Here is a 17,937-nt window from a genome sequence, read left to right as displayed (position 1 = left end):
ATGTTCTGTCAAAGCATAAGTACTGCAATAGTAGTTCTTCAGCCTCTTATTGATTCATGAGAATCAGTTTCCATGTTCTGCTACTTACAGTTGAATTCAGCATCCCTTTGATTCTTCCTATTCTCGCTACTGAATCAGAGCAGACCACTATCATTAACACTTATCCTAGAGTCCAGAATGGCAAAGGACTCTAGGATACAGAATTGCACAGAACTGCCAATTTCCATCAGTAATCTTAACATCTCTTACAGCTAGAGTCTGTCTTTTAAAGAAATAAACCATGAAACCAGAACCACATCTTCCATGTCTTTCATTTCCTTTCTATATGACCTTTCAGGCAATGTTTGCAATAATGACGCTATTTAATACCATACTCCCTAGAAGCCTGGGCTAGGATTTAGTAAATTACAGAGTGCTGATCTTGGCAGAGTCAATAATTTGGGTTCAAATTCTTTAACTTCTGTGTCTCAATTTTTCTATCTTACAAACAGGGACTATTCTGGCCCTTTTATATAGTGTGTTATACAGAAATTACTTGTGTACATCTTTTCTTTACATAGCCTTTGAGACTAGGGCTGTTTTTACTTATCTATGTATATCACATGCTGTTTATAAAATTTAGTAGATGAATATATGCATGTATAAATACAGATTTTAGTTTCAAGCATGACAATACCTATGCAGAATTACTTCAGAAAACATATAATGTAATATAAAAAATACTGTTTATTTTTATCATAAAATGAGGCTTAACAGATTCCCAGGGAAAAAGGAAAAAAGAAAAAAAAAAGACAAACAAACAGCTTTTCTCCCCAGGGAGAACAAATTTATTTACTTACTCATTATGAAAAATTAAAAAAAAAAGTCCAACCACTCATCTTCCTCCATTCTTTCCTCCCCCATCATTTCAACAATACCACTGACTTATCTTATAATATAAAGACTATAAATTTGGAACTTTAAACCTTAAGGTTTCACTATTCTTCAGCCTCTACATCCAGTGATTCCAAATTCCATTCCTTTTTTTGTTCCCATTTCTTGGCTGCATCCTTCTCATCTGTGTTTCTGTAGCTGTGATGTTAATTTTAAGTTAAGGAGACCACTGAATGTTACTACATGTTAGCAGAATGTGGTATATTTAGTCTCTTACCAGTACATCATGCACCAACGCTTGATATGTCCAAGTATGGTGTAAAGGAGTTGCCAAATCTATGTTTCTGTCAACAAGGACTAATAAGGGCCTTTGGAAGCTGTAAATATATTAAAAAAATTATGTAACTATTGATACCAGTGTATACATCTAAATTCTTCTAATACTTTCAGTGTACTGTCATTTTGATATAAACAAAAAGTATGTTAATATTGATATTCCATAATACTTTTCTTTCTAAAAAGTTTTCAAGTACAAACAAGTAATGCTTTGGACTATCCTAGAGCCTGTGTATGATATATTTTATGTCTTAGTCAACTTTCTTAAAGGAAAAAAATAGATACAAATACTTCTACAGAATAATTTTTAGTTATCAAAGTAAGAATAAGTTGCTTCTACTCAGATTTATATTTTACATTTTTGGAGAAACAACATGAAAGCCCTTTGTCAACTTCAGGAAAAACAATTAGACAGTAGGATCTTACAAATTTATACAAATGTTCCAATGGTTTCATAAACTACAAATTCCATTTTTCCTGTAAACACAAATTCAAAAAAGCAGATTCAAGAGAAGAGCCTCACAAAAACCCTATCCCACTACATGAAACTAAAACCATGCAACAACAGTAACTAATTATATAATCATTCACTTACCATACATTTCAAATATTATTTAACTCTATTGTTATCATCTAGATGCAAAATAAACATCTAAAGCAAATTGAGGCACAGAGTCATCTGGTTATCATGTGTCTCCAAAAGTCACAGAGTTTTTGCTTTAGAGAGTACAAGAGTATCAAGAGTACACATCAATTTTCAATAAGCATAGCTGCCTGATTATATTTACCATATATATTTTCTCCTGCATGAGACCTCTGACCATTTCAGTAACTGGGTATAAGACAGTGAATTCCCAACTGCGCTAATTATAAGACTTGTTGATAAAAAGGCAGGAGTAGCACCCTTACCACCACCTACTATCCTTTATTATTCCACAGCTAGGTGGAGGGCAGGGAACACAGCCTATGGCAGCGTTTCTTAACTCTGCACTATTGACATCTGGGGCTGAATAATTCCTTATTATGGGGAGTTGTCCTCTGTAGTGTCAAATGTACAGCAGCATCCCACAGTGCACCCCTGGATTCCAGTAGCATCTACCCAGTTGTAAACACTGACCTGTCTCTAGACATTACCAAATTCTTGGTGAGAATCATTAGCTACAACTGGATTTAAATACATTTAACAATAATCCAACCAGGCTGCCTGCCTGCCTGCCTGCCTGCCTGCCTGCCGAGTTGCTTCAGTCATGTCTGACTTTTTCAACCCCATGGACTATACCCCGCCAGGTTCCTCTGTCCATGGGACTCTCCGGGCAGAATACTGGAGTGGGTTGCCATGCCCTTCTCCCCAACAAGGCTACTGACCCCAATTCAAATAATTTAGAAATGCATATAACAAACTAAAAATAAGACAGTTATATTATGATTTTGTGAATACACTAAAAAAAAATTATCTAAATAAAACAGTGCCTTTATTTTAGTTTCTAACACCTATACCAGAGCACAATAAAAAAGGAACTGTTCAATAAGGTATGCTACAGTGGTTGCTTCTGTTAAAAAAAAAATTAGATGAGAATTTGATATCTCTGCTCTACTTAATAAAAAATATTTAGAAGAATATTTAGAAAGAGCAGTGAAACTGAAGAACAGTTTAACACAGGAAGTGAAATAGCTGAACAAACAATTGAAACACAATGTTAGTGTTAACTCCAAATTACAGGAATAGTATACAAGACTGCAGGAGCCATCCAACTGACTTGAAGTCTATGCAAAGTTACCATAAAATGGTAATTCCTGGAAGGCAGTTTTCACAGGCTTTATTTATTAATTCACCTAAGATGAGGGGTAACAATTTTCCAAAATACTGTCTATTCCCCTTGAAATAATTTCTAGCCAAGGGCATGGGTTTATTTCTTCACCCCAATATTGTCTATTATTTTTAATAATCAAAAGTTACATGCACTATAATGGGTAGTTTTTAAAAGAGTATTTCTATTCCATAATAATAGAGCCATCAATAACTTTGGTATTACCTACTTATGCTAGACATGGTAACAAAGACAAAAATATTTTGTTGCTATTTTAATGTAAAAATGGAAACCAGTTAGTAGACAGGTAGAAGCTGACATAGACATTACCAGTTTCTCACTTTTTTCCATTACTAAAAGGCTAAATGATAATGAAAAGAAAGTGGCTTTGGTCAGAGCCATATAAACAGAAAAATACGTATTTTTTTTAACAAAGCAAAACTTTTATCTTTAATATATTTACATTGTGGTTGATTTTGTTTCTACACACAGTATAATATTAACGTACTGGGAAATATATATTCATTCATTCAGTAAATTTTACTGAACATCTACGAGGCATAGGTACTGTTAAACAGAAAAATTTATCCTATAAAAGATGATAAAAATGCAAAACAGAAAATTCCAACAAAAGAAGGTAAATTAAATAAAATATTACATTTGTATTTTTAAGAGCAATTTGAGTCAAAACCCTGATCTTGACTTTCCAGTATAAGGATATTCTATCAGACAAGGAAAACAACCAAAACCCCTCATTTTCAAGAGTATATTAACTAACATAATACCTGAATTGGCCAGCTCCAAGTGTGTCACCTGTAAAAAGACTGTTTCTTGCATCTCTCAGATTTTCCCGAAGTTTCTTATCCAGTTTCTGAAAAACGAAATTTTACATTAACTCTTAAAGAATAATTCAGAGAACTTTATATAGGGTAGTATACAATGTACTCTTAATTTTAAACTAAGAAATTTAGAATTCTTTTATAAAACTAATTCTAACCTTTTAGCTTCTTTATTATACAATATCATCCTAACCTGGACTTGAAAAGACCAATGCTATTTCTACTGTGATTCAGACCAGATTTCACTAACAATCACTTTTGGTTGATGATTTTTACTTTAGGTAACGACTCACCCTCTCTTCCAAAGCATAACTCTGCTGTACCAAGGAAGCTATCTAAACAGTGTGGCTACAAGAGGCTCCAGAAGAGAGATGGAATATGTGAAAGAAACCAGTTCTCTAGTTGCCAACGATTCATTTGGACTAATAAAACCCCCAAATGGTTGTGTATCTTCTTCCATCTTTCCATACCATTTACCTTCTTTTCAGTATCTCTACAATTTCTCTAATCTCTTATTTTTTAATCCTTAAAGCAATTTTTGAATGCTCATTTTACACTGAATTAAAGTATTAAGAGAACAAAATATACTTCATCATTTAAAAAACAATTATAATTGCCAACAAATGTTTGTTAAATGACATTAAGTATATATTAAATGATTAGGGCAATCAAGTAAGTATAAAATACTACTTAGACAAAGGTAAATGAGAAATACATATTTCAGTAAAAAAAACAGGGCTGGTACAGCAAATTCACACTGGAGTAAATAATTTTACTTCATCATAAGATCACAATGATTACTTCCTGTTTTTGGTGGAATCCCAATGTTATTGAAAAAACAAAACAAAACAACATTTGCCTTTGGCACTTAATATAGAACCCATAACTAGTATACATACATACTTAATATTAACAAAAACATTTGAGGAATGTAAGGAAAACAACTGACACAATATTAATCATCTCCAATGGGTATTTGCATCAACTCACCACTGCTACCATTTCTGCTGCTGTTCCTCTTGAACATCTGATTATAGGGACAGCACCTATTTTAATAATAGATGTTAGCAATGATTTCAGCTCTTAATTAAAATACTTATAAAATACATTGGCATCAAACAATAATATATAAAAGATGTGTTAAAGGCTACAAACATGTAAGGATTTATAGTTTTGAGAGGAAATGGACTTTTCCATAATGAAGACAACATCAGGAGTCAGAAAAAGATGACCTTTATATTGTAGGGGTCAATCAGTGTGACCCTGTCTTTTCAATGGACTAACTAAATCAGCACTTTGATACTCTATAGGCAGTTTCAAAAAAGTTTACTCTCTGCCCACTGGGTTCACTAATACTTGACTGAAAACAGTTTATCTAATTTAACAGTTTGGTTGTTGTTTTTTTGTATTACAAATTAGTCTTTAAAAAATACAATTAAAAAGACAGTAGAAAACACATTCTTTGCATAATGTATTAATAAAATGCTCCTAAAAGTTGGCCTAAATTTATTATCAAACCAACTCATTTTAGACTTCTTAATTTCTATTATTCCAAGTTTTACTGAAGGCTGAAATCCTAAAATGAGAAAAAAAATCACATTGCAAAATCGCATAAAACAAACTAAGAACACTGTAATATTTATATGCTAACATTTTTTACATTTTAGATTCTATACAAAGAATGCTCAGCCAGTTGTGAAAGTAAAAACATGAGATACTAGTATATTTTTTAAAACTTTGTTTTTTTCTGATGGTAAGCTATTTTTATGTCTGTCCTAAGAAAATTCCATATTAGAAATGCATATAAGTTAATTCTCTTGATTCCAGCATTCCAAAATACTCTCCATTAAGAATTAGCTAGGAATGAAAAAAAAAAAAAAAAGAATTACCTAGGAATGCGTTCAGGTTATATTCTACATATTTTGAAAATAAGTATGTGTGTGTGGCATGTATATAGGATATTTTATATACTGTCCTTAAATTGACTTTTTTTCACATAATTTATTATTGATATCTTCTATGTCAGGTTGGCAGTAATTCCAATTTTTCCTTTGAGAAAGATCACTTTCTAATACTCTACATAATAAATGTGGCTCTACCACTTCAGTGACCTGCATACTTCTATTTCAATCTACCCTCACTTTGAAAATATAGTTATCATCAACTGAAAATAAACTTAATGTCCACAATAACTCTAGCAATCAGTGAAATTCTGGAAAATATGTGTGACAGTAAAAACAGAAAGATTAACTTTGTCTGTTTAAAGACTAAAAGTGGTATGCATGCGTTTTCTTTAAAAAACAAAGCCCAACAACAATCCCATTTGAAGGTACTGAGAATAATCGAAAGCAAGTAGAAAGTGGAGGAGGGTAAAATTCTTTAGAGAAATGCTTAAAAACCAAGACTTTTAACCAGCATTCCTCCTGAGGGTACTTTCCAGTTTACATGGCACACAGGAGAAAGAGCTCAAGCAGAAAACAGAAAACTCACTGAGCTGGGGAACCAAAGCCTGGACTTCAGGGCTGGAAACTAAAGGTAAAAATCACAGAAAGGAGGAGCCCCAAAATCTGTATGCACATTCTTGTCAAACTTTTGTCTGAATGTTATGCATCTATCTCTCAATTTTCTCAATTGTGAAATGGAGACAAATTTTATTAACCTAGTGCAAGAATCATTTTAACTGAAAGGTTTTCAGTGTCTGCAAAATTAAAATTAAAATCGCAATTAGAAGGTTTCTAAAAAGATCCATTCTGTTTTTTTTCTTTTTGTTGGAGTATAGTTGCTGTACAATGTTGTGTTAGTTTCTGCTGTACAGCAAAGTGAATCAGATATATGAACACATATAGCTACTCTGTTTTTGGATTTCCTTCCCATTTAGGTCACCACAGGTCATTAAGTAGAGTTCACTGTGCTATACAGTAGGTTCTCATTAGTTATGTATTTTATACATAGTGTGTGTGTGTGTATATGTGTGTATGTAAATATATGTCAATCCCAATCTCTCAACTCACCCCCTTTCCCCCATCTTGGTAACCATAAACTTATTTTCTACATCTGTGATTCTATTTCTGCTTTGCAAATAAGTTAATCTGTACCATTTTTCTAGATTTCACATATAAGCAATATTCAGGTCCATTATTAGTGAAGAATAAAGTCATATAGTAGATATCAAACACAGTGTAACTATAAGTAACTTTATATATTCCAAAGAAATACTTAAAGTTGAGAATACATTGGATTAGTAGGTTATATAAATTCAGCATTTTCTGGAGCCTTGGGAATTTGCTTTAATGGTTAAAAGGCATGTATCTCTCTAATCAGAAGAGTATCTGAAATTTTTCAAAATGATATATTAAAAGAAAACTAACAGGCACACAGGTGAAGCCACCAGCAAACCAAACAATGTATCAGAAAGTCACAATTACCAAAGATGTCTTAAGGCCACAACTCAGGAGGAGCGCTGCTAAATTCTTTTAATAATTTGATCAACATCAAATTATTAAAAGAACTGTGGTTTTATAAAGTATAGAATGTATGTTTTATCCCAGCTCTGGAGAGGGCCTATACAGATCCAGACAGATCATAAGGGATCACAATACAGTAAAACAGGTGAAAATGAGTTGTTAAATAATTTATTTACTTTGGAGAAATAAAGATTTGAAATCTTACCCAGTGTAACAAAAAAACAAAAGAGGCTGTCCACAATAGTGTCCATAACAGTTTCCATTTCCGTGTCTGTGATATCTGGTCTGTTAATGGCTAAAACGACACAGATAAAGGAGAAAAAAGTTGGAATTTATCCCTTATCTTTACTAAACTCTTAAGATTATTACTAAGCACATATCAGTAGGCAGTTTTACAATCTTTGCAATCTTCAAACAAGTAAAACCCTTTTTGTTTTAAATTTTAAGTGAACAAATATCCACTAAAAATTATGATACCTCAAAAAAAAAAAACCCTCAATATTGGTAAAGTAGTAATAAGCAGTTTCGTATCTAATACTAATATCTAATACTAATAAGTATCTCATTAGTATCTAATACTAATAAGTATCTTATTAGTATTCTAATAGTATCATATTAGAGTGCTAATAAGAAAAAAGAAAAACCTGCCACATATATTACACAAAATTTTTGCCAGAGCAAACAGGAAAATAAATATTGTATTCCTTAATTTTATTCACAAATGTTAGATGACCTCAAGAAACTACAGATTTTATTATCTAATACTGCTAGAAAAGGCCAATGCAAATCAATTATGGCAAGATCAACATCACGTATATTTTCTTTGTCTTGTAACAAATTGTATGAATTTCTTTTCTGATGTACTACTGTACTTAAGTGGTTCTCAAACTTTAGTGAGTATAAGAATCACTCTAAGAATATGACAGAACAGAAAGAAGTTTTTTAGGAAGCTATTAAAGATTCTTAACCCCTTACCTTCAGGGATTCAATTCAATAGATTTGGGATAATTCTAGGAAACCTGCAATTTTGACAAACACCTGGGACTACACATTTTTTCTTTTTTGTCCCATTTCTGTCTTGGAACTTTAACAGCCAACATTTCAAATGTTTTTAAAAGGATAGAATCATGGCCCCTAGGCAGGAGGGAAGAATAAAGAGAGAGATGGCAAGACTACTCACTAGATAGACAACCAGAGACTCTGCTGTCCTGACTACTTTACTACATCATGGTTTCCACATCTGAAAAGCAGTCTGCTGTGGCTATACTTTATGAAACAAAGACCTTGCCTTACGTATCTTCCCCTCTCTGAGTTTGCAGGCCCAATGTCTGACAAGTAGATGCTCAGTAACTATTCGTCAAATGACTGACTGGACTAAAATATTATGTAATACTACTTTTAGGTTCCCAGCAACCTGAATGTGAAAACAAATATAAAATTTAGTATGACCTGTGATCAGCATGAGAGGAAATATTAATCCAATTGGATAGATCAAAGCATTCAAAGAAAGTATGGTGCATGCAGAGAACATAAAAGTAAAAAAGCCTTTAACCATAATCCAGATGAGGAAACATGCTGCTATTGAGTATTGCAGGCTGCCATCGATTCAAATCAGATGACAGAAATGGCATAATGTGAATTATATAAATTCAAGGCATACCAACCCAGTGTAAACAAAAAAGCAAAAGAGGCTGGCAACTAGAGTGGCCGCAACAGTTTCTATTTCTGACACCTGGTCTGTTAATGGCTAAAACAACACAGGGAAAGGAGAAAGAAGTGATCAGCATTTTATCCCTTATTTTTACTAAACTCTTAAAATTAATCACTGGTTCAGGTAAAAATTGGTAGGACACCTCCAGCCTTCAGGTCTTATACCCTAGTCCCACACCTCTGAAACAACTGACCTCAACAGTCAAAACACTGTCCATCAATAAGTTCAACTCACAGCTACTTGGTTTGTCTGAGACATCAGCCTAAGTCTAACTGAGGTGGTGACTCTGCATTCTTTGTTTAATAAATTGCTAATCCACAAAAAACAGGTGATACAGACTCAATCCATGGTATCAATATACTTGGTTTATGTTAGTAACAATCTGTTTAAAATAACTACTTAAAGCACCTGTAATGTTTGAGAGGATTTGGCACATAACTACATAATGATTAAGAAAGAGCACTAACTCTGAGTGATTGCCTGGGTGTAGTAACCTGGTTTTGCCATTTCCTTATTAAGCTTCTTCTTATCTATGCCTCAGTTTTTTTCATCTAGAAAATAGAAATAATATTAATATACAACTTCATTAAGTTATTCTGAGGAGTAAATGAGCTTATATTGTAAAGAGTATATAGAACAATCTATCATTATCATTATAATTATACTTCTGAGAATCTGAACAATTAACCATGTGATTAAACCTTAAAATTAATAAGTTTATACTTTAAATTCAGTAATACTTTCATATGTGATTTTTTAAGTTGATAGATATAACAAAATATTTATAAGCATGAAAGTTTAATGAATTTAGACTCACTATAAATTTAACTATTTTTAATAATTATTTAAATATTTGGGCAGATTTTGTTTGTTAGATTTATAAAGTTGCCTGGTGTGGTATCTGAAGAACTTAAAACTACCCATCCATAAAAAAATCTGAAATTTTGCTATTTGCAGCAATGTAGATGGACCTGGAGGGTACTATGCTAAATGAAAGAAGTCATTTAGAGAGACATCACAGAGAGACAAATACTGCATGACATCACTCACATGTGAAATCTAAAAAACATAACAAACTAGTTATATAACAAAAAAGAAGCAGACTCACAGCTACAGATAGCAAACAAATGGTTACCAGCAGGGAGAGGGAAGGGGGAACCTAGGGTTAGGGATTAGGAGGTGCAAATTATTGTAAGTCAAGATAAAATAAGCTACGAGCATACACTATACAACACAGGGAATATAGCCAATGTTTTATACAAACTATAAATGGAATATAACCTTTAAAAATTGTGAGGCACTATATTATACACCTGTAACATATAATATTATAAACTGACTATACATCAAATAAAAAATATTTAAAATTTAATATGTTGAATTTCTAAATGCAATTTAAAGTGTTTAAAGGAATTTAAGAAACTAAGTTTGTTGACTAAGTCTGTTAAATGAGACTAGAATTTAGTTGGTTCAACCTGAGCCAAATGATCAAAGAATTAAGAAAAGGTGCTTGTTTTTACAAAGCCATATTTGTAAATATTGTAACAATATTTACAATTTTAGCTTAAAGGTCAAAGGGAAACTAGTTTTAAACTTAGCAACTTGAGTAGTTATTTAAGTTAAAGGTCAGTAAAATGTAAATAGACGTCTATAAATAAATACAGTACTGTCAAAAATCTCTTACATGGACAATTCAGCAAATATTTATACCCATTTGGAAACGTTGCTCAATTTCAACAACAAGGTATGCTATCGAGCGAGGTAAAATCAAAAGGTTCATGTTCTCTTCTCTTGGGAGTTTACCACCTGGTTCCGTGTTTTACAATAGGATGCAACTGGCATTTTGAGCAGAACAATTTTCTGTGTGAGTATGGCTGAAACACTGCACAATATCTAGCACTGCAAGTCCCTGCTCACCAAATGCTAGTAGCAACTGTGACAATCAAAACTGTCCTCACACATTTCCAAATGCCACCATGGGAGGGACATACTCCCTATGTTAGTACCACTTAAACACTAGTCATCCCCAAACACCTCAATCCTTAAGTACCAAATTAATCATTTCAATGAACTGGCTAATCACATCTTCTATATGCTATAACTGTCCTTAAAATGTTTGACACAACTAATCAATGGGCACAAAGCAAGATGAATAAGTTCTAGAGAGTTGCCATACAACACTGTACCAAAGTCAACAATACTGTATTGTATACTTCACAAAATGTTAAGAGGGTAGATCTCACAGTAAGTGTTTTTACAAAGGAAAAAAAATCAACACACAATAAAACGTGGTATGGATGTTGTGTGTGTGTGTGTGTATGTGTTAATTTTAATCTACATCCAAGAAATGGTCAGTTTATCAAAACTGGGAATACAAACTTCGGAGGGGATTAGATAGCATTTGATCAAATACCAGTACTCAATCCTACTAATGCATGAACAGGGATTCCCTGGTGGCTCAGATGGTAAAGAATTTGCCTGTAATGCGGGCGAGACCTGGGTTTGATCCCTGGGTTGGGAAGATCCCCTGGAGGAGGGCATGGCAACCCACTCCAGAATTCTTGCCTAGAGAATTCCCATGGATAGAGGAGCCTGGCGGGCTTCAGTCCATGGGGTTGCAAAGAGTCGGACATGACTGAGCTACTATGCACAGCATAGCACAACCACCTCTACTTGAAAATGGTACTTATACATCATTCCATAATAGGACTTTAGTAGCTGCTGACTCTCTGTTGTTGTCTGACCTTGACAACATAACCAACCTTTGCTGAGTACTTACAATAATGTCAGTAACTTTTCCAGGCATTTAACATACAAGAATGCATTTAACTCCCACAAAAACTCTGAGGTAGATAGTATTATTATTCCTGTTTTACAGACTTGGAAACTATTGCACAGAGAAGCAAAGTAAACTTTTTCTTTTTCAAAGATCAAAGTACTAAAAGATTAACTGAATCCTACTACTAAAATACTATCTTACTTGCCATGAGTAAAATATTCATGCAAGCTGCTGTGGGGTACCTAAAATGTCAGATAATTTGTGCCTCATTGAGCTTTACTGAACAGATTAAGTAAATGTTGTTTATATGTGACAGAATTCAGTCTGAGACTTGTTTTCTTTATGTGCTGTAAACAAAGCTGGTTTTGGAGTGCACTAAACATGTTCACTGTTTTTTTCTTTTACAGTACACTGTTCATTTTGTTAATGAATTACAATATTCTTATTTTTACGTACCACGATATGAAACAAGCTCCTTATTTTGATTACATAATACAAACATGTCATCTTCCAAAGTAATAAAATTGAGATACTGATCAAAAACCTAGAAACAAAAGAAAAGGTTTTCAAATCAATTTTATAATATTGAATACACATTTAGTTTGATTTAACCTACCAATGGTAAAATTTAAAAAATTATAATTATGTTCAATAATTAAAAATCATACCATTTGCAGACTGCCTAACTGGGCAAAAATGAGAAGTTAACATTAATAAACAATTAAAACAAGACTAGGCAATAAATTTTCAGGGACAGTAGCATTTTCAGAAATAATTTAATATATAAAGTTTTTTTAAATTGTGGTGGGGATAGGAATAGATATCAATTTTGAAGAGAAACAATTTTAACTTTTATATTCATTTTAATAACACCTTCCTAAGAAAGTCATAGCAACTGGTTTTACATTGTGATCTATATTTACAGAAGTACAAATCAGGAGAAAAACTAAGAAAACTATTTGAGATATGTTAAATACAGTTATTTCATGTAACACTAACGATAAATTTTCGGAGAAGGAAATGGCAACCCACTCCAGTATTCTTGTCTGGAGAATCCCAGGGACAGAGGAGCCTAGTGGGCTGCCATGTATGGGACTGCACAGAGTTGGACACGACTGAAGTGAATTAGCAGCAGCAACAGCAACGATAAATTTTAGAACAGAAAGACTAATAAGACATAAGCCTCAAGAACTAATCAGAAGTAGTAGTGGACTATCTAACAATGAAAAATCTGTTAAAGAATGGGAATTAAAAGCATGGTTCTTTAGTCCTTTATTTGCCCTACATCACTTTGCAGAATTTTCAGCTATACCTTGTCCAAATTCAAATTCAAGAAACAAAAGGGCAAAACAGGGCTACAACCAAAAACAAACAAAACAAAACCAGGGGTACAACCAAGAATATATAGATTTATTTATAATTGAGCTGAACATGACAAAAAATCACTATGATATAGAATTGCTGGCCTGTTGTGAATTCTTTCTTTCTTATAATATGCAATTCAGCGTCCTTGGATACTCTCTCCTAACTAAAAAAATATGTGAAGATAGTATGGTGACTATTGTGCGGCTCAGTGGTAAAGAATCTGCCTGCCAATGCAGGAGACACAGGTTCATTCTCTGGGTCAGGGTCATTCTCTGGGTCAGGAAGATCTCCTGGAGAAGGAAATGGCAACCCACTCCAGTATTCTCGCCTGGGCAATCCCACAGACAGAGGAGCCTCGTGGACAACAATCCATGGCATTGCCAAGAGTTAGACACAACTTAGTGCCTAAACAACAACAGCAGCGCATTGATGATGTATAACACAGTGTCAAAACAGTCTAACTTACGACAACACAACTGTCAAACTGTTTCTAAGCTGAGCTAAAAAGATGACACAAATTCCAGACTAAACCAAAAAATGATTCAGCTTTTTATTTTTGTCTTTCATATTAATCAATTAATAAGTTCCTTTAGTTTGCTTTATTTCGCCTAGTTCAAGTTGAAGATAATTTACATTATCAAAACTCTTTCGAGAAGTATTTTGAGTCTATTTCTTAGGTTGCTCTGATCTTTTGTAATGAGACACCTATGCTGATCTATAGGTTTCAGATTATTACTTAAATTTACATTAGCAAAACGTCAGCCAACCAAAATCTTACCTTGGCTACTTGTGTTACCGCACTAGCTGCTAATGCTGCATTTGCAATATCTTCCAGTTTACTTCTTGAAATAGCAGAAATAAAATTTAAATAATATGATTCATAGAGTTGATTTCGAAGATCCTATGAATACAATGAATATTTCATTCTTACAGGACAGTATAAAGGATGATGACAAATTAAAAATCTTTTACATGCAATAAGAGCAAGCTTTCTGAGGATAATATACATGTTCAAAAGACAGGTTATACAAAGGATAGAAAAAAAGTATCCCAGGAAAACAAATTTATAAAGTGGTGCTGGTTACTTGGTTACCAGATAAAACTGAAACATATTTTAATGATTAAAGTTATATTATCAGTAAAATCCTGTTCATTAAAATAGTGCACAAAACTGCTTTCATATAGCATATCTATGTTCTTCTTAAAGGGTTTGCCTGGTGGCTCAGATGGTAAAGAATCTGCTTGTAATGCAGGAGACCTGGGTTCGGGATCCCTGTGTTGGGAATATTCCTTGGAAAAGGGAATGGCTACCTACTCCAGGATTCCTGCCTTCTTACATAGTTTAAATGCTTATTATACGTGGCAGACACTACCTTCTACTGTTCTAGTATGCCATGATTGTACACAGAAATGTTATCATTCTAATGACCAATTCTAGAAGTATTCCTTCATGATCATCCAAAAATAGCATCATTTATAGTTATTCAGTTCTGAAATCAAATTTACTTCTTAAACTCACAGTTAAATATGTATATGGTTTCAAATCTAATATACTGTCAATTTTAACAGGCACCACTGTTTTCCATAGCACTAAGGAAGAATTAATACTGCCAATAAAATTCTAAAACACACCATCAATTTTAAGATACATATGATTTTTGAAAATGCTGAAATATGAAAAGCTAAGAGTCTGGTGCCTGTATGTGGGAGGTAGCTGAGCAGAGCAGCATTTCAATGAAGACTGGGAGATTGGTTTAAAACTGAGAATTGAGAGAATGGATAAATAAGTAATTATATTGAGGATACTGGGAGCCACGTTTCTTGCTGTGAGAGACAGAAATGATCAATTTGTAAAGGGAGAAAGGAAAAGCTAGAATGAATCCTGCACTTCTGAACTGAATTATGAAGGCTGTCTGTCTGTCTATCTATCTAGAGAGGAAAGTAGGAAGATACAAAGCATTAAATACAGACACACATATATTTCTTAGCTCTTTCCACTGAGTGGGCCTAGGAACTGTGACATCGTAGCAGCGATGAGTATCTAATGCTCAAACACCAGTTTCTCTCTTTTTTAAAGCTCTATCAGTTTATTGCTATCAACCTATCTCCCTCCACCCTCACGCATATGTGCTCAGTCATGCAACCCCATGGACTGCAGCTCGCCAGGCTCCTCTGTCCATGGACTTTTTCAGGCAAGAATGCTGGACTGGGTTGCCAGTTCCTTCTCCAGGCAAACACCAATTTCTAAATACCACTTTCCACAAAAAAACAACCAACAAATGGTTGATTTTGGGCTGGGACAGAGAAGTGTAAAATGAGACTGGTATATTTTATTATGTCAGAAAGTAAAGAAATGATCAAAGAATGATGGAGACATTTCAAAAGAAGTTGAATAACAAAGCAGCACACAAGATCAATACATAAAAGTCAACTGGGTATCTACAAACTTGCAATGAGCAATCCTAAAAATGAAATTAAGAAAACAATTCCAGGACTTCCTGGTGGTCCAGTAGTTAACAATCCACCCTGCAATGCAGGGGATGTGGGTTCGATGCCTGGTCGGGGAACTAAGATCCCACATGCTGCAGAGCAACTAAGCCTGAGTTCTCTGCAGCCCACATGCCACAACTAGAGAGTCTGTGCATCGCAACAAAAGACCCCCATGATGCAACGAAGATCCTGCATGCCTCAACTAAGACCCGACACAGCCAAAGAAAGAAAATTCCATTTACAATAGTATTAAAAAATACAAAGGAATAAATTTAGAGAAAGAAGGAACATTTACATTCTGCACACTACTAAGCATTATTAAAAGATCTAAGTAAATGGAAAGATACCCATGCTCATGGATCAGAACATTTAATGCTGTTAAGAAGGCAATACTCTCCAAATGATCTACAGAGTCAATGAGATCCCTATCAGAATCCAGGCTGGTTTCTTTATAGAAATTGACAGGCTAATCCTAAAATTACTGTGAAAATTCAAAGAACCCAGAAAAGCCAAAACAAACTTGAAAACAAAGTTGGAAGACTCAACTTCCCAATTTCAAAACCTGCTACAAAGTAAGACTAATTAAAGACAGTGTGGTACTGGCATAAGGACAGACACAGAGATCAATGACAAAGAACCAAGAGTCCAGAAATAAATCAATTTATTTATTGTTAATTAATTTCTGACAAAGCTGCCAAGACTGTTCATTGGGGAAAGAATAATCTCTTCAAAAAGGAAGCTGGGAGAACTGGGTAATTACAGGCAAAAGAATGAAGATGGACAACCATCTTATAGTATATATAAAAACTAACTCAAGAAGTATCAAAGACTTAAATACAAGAGTCAAAATAATAAAAATCTTCAAAGAAAACAGAGACTTGGCAATTGTTTCTTAAATATGACACCATAGGACAAACAACTTAAGAACAAATAAACTTAAAATGAGTTTAAAGCCAAAGTAAAACTTTTTAATGCTCCACCGGATACTAAGAAAGTGAAAGGAAAACCCACAGGATGGGAGAAAATACCTGCAAATAATATACTTGATAAAGGTCTAATAATTCAAAATCTATAAAGTACTTTAACAACTCAATAATAAAAAAATAACCCAATTAAAAACTGGATAAGGACCATGAATAGACATTTTTCCAAAGATATAAACTGCCAATAAACATATGTAAAAATGTTTAATATAAATCATCGGGGAAATGCAAATCAAAACCACAGTGAGATACCATTTTACACTCACTAGAATGGCTACAATCAACTGTCAAATAATAAAAATTGCTGGCAAGGGACTGGAGAAACTGGAACCCTCAAACACTGCTGGATGGAATAAAAAGTGATGCAGCCACTTTGGAAAATAGTCTGGCAATTCCTCAAAAGGTTAACCGCGGTGTTATCACTTGATGCAGCAGTTCCATTCCTAGGTGCTCACAGACACAAGAGAAATCAAAACATAGGTCTACAAGAAACTTGTACACAAATGTTTGCAGAAGCATTATTTACAAGAGCCACAAGGTGGAAGCAAACCAGATGATAAATGGTTAAAATCTGGTATATCCAAACAATTGAATATTATTCAGCAATAAAAAGGAAAGAAGTATTGATACAACTACAGTATAGATGAATCTTGAAAACATTACACCAAGAGGAAGAAGGCAGATACAACAAACAATATACATGATTCTATTCATAATATGCAGAATGGACAAATGTACAGAAACAAACAGTACCTTAGGGTTGGGGGTTCAGGGGTTAGGGATGTAATAGCTAAGGTGATGAAAATGTTCAATAATAGATTATTCCTCTTAGTAATTTCCCATCCATAGAGCCCCTCATTCTGCCCATCGGCTATCAATCCCCGATTGTCTTTGCTGTATTTGGAGTTGAGCTCAGTTCTGCACTAATGCCAGAGGCTCAAATAAAATCTGTCTTACTGTTTTTTAAAAAACAAAACAAAACAGGGTTAATTGTATGGTATGTGAATTATATTTCAATAAAGCTGTTTTAAAACAAGGAAAGAGGAAAGGACTTATAAACTGTACTTCTTCAAAAATTGGCATAACCGAGGTTTATGCAGGGTAAAAAAAGAAAGCTGGGCATTATTAGCTATATAGGACACAAAATATGTGACCTTCACAAACAGAAATTTGATTCAACAGTCAGCAAGTAAAGAGCCTGTGACTTACTGCAGACACTATTAGGTACCTATCCAGTATCTATTTCCCCTTTTCCTTTGCTAAAAGAAAAAAGATTTTATTTGGGGGTG

General features: G+C 33.7%; 1 protein-coding gene across 3 annotated transcripts in view; it reads right to left on the bottom strand.

The window, feature by feature from the left end:
* The window catches only part of SCFD1 (sec1 family domain containing 1), a 111,966-nt gene that overhangs the window by 77,840 nt on the left and 16,189 nt on the right, over positions 1-17,937 (bottom strand). For all 3 annotated transcript variants that reach the window (XM_042235293.2, XM_027957224.3, XM_027957225.3), the window contains exons 5-10: positions 13,954-14,076; positions 12,267-12,354; positions 7,526-7,615; positions 4,847-4,902; positions 3,803-3,888; positions 1,151-1,250 (exon numbers count right to left, since the gene is read on the bottom strand). In XM_042235293.2, the coding sequence (XP_042091227.1) occupies positions 1,151-1,250; positions 3,803-3,888; positions 4,847-4,902; positions 7,526-7,615; positions 12,267-12,354; positions 13,954-14,076 (543 nt within the window). The remainder of the gene's footprint in view (positions 1-1,150; positions 1,251-3,802; positions 3,889-4,846; positions 4,903-7,525; positions 7,616-12,266; positions 12,355-13,953; positions 14,077-17,937) is intronic.

The sequence above is a fragment of the Ovis aries genome, chromosome 18 (genome assembly GCF_016772045.2).
Source record: "Ovis aries strain OAR_USU_Benz2616 breed Rambouillet chromosome 18, ARS-UI_Ramb_v3.0, whole genome shotgun sequence".
NCBI lineage: Eukaryota > Metazoa > Chordata > Mammalia > Artiodactyla > Bovidae > Ovis > Ovis aries.
The sequence above is the reverse complement of the archived record's forward strand: the minus strand, read 5'-3'. Positions and strand labels throughout refer to the sequence as shown.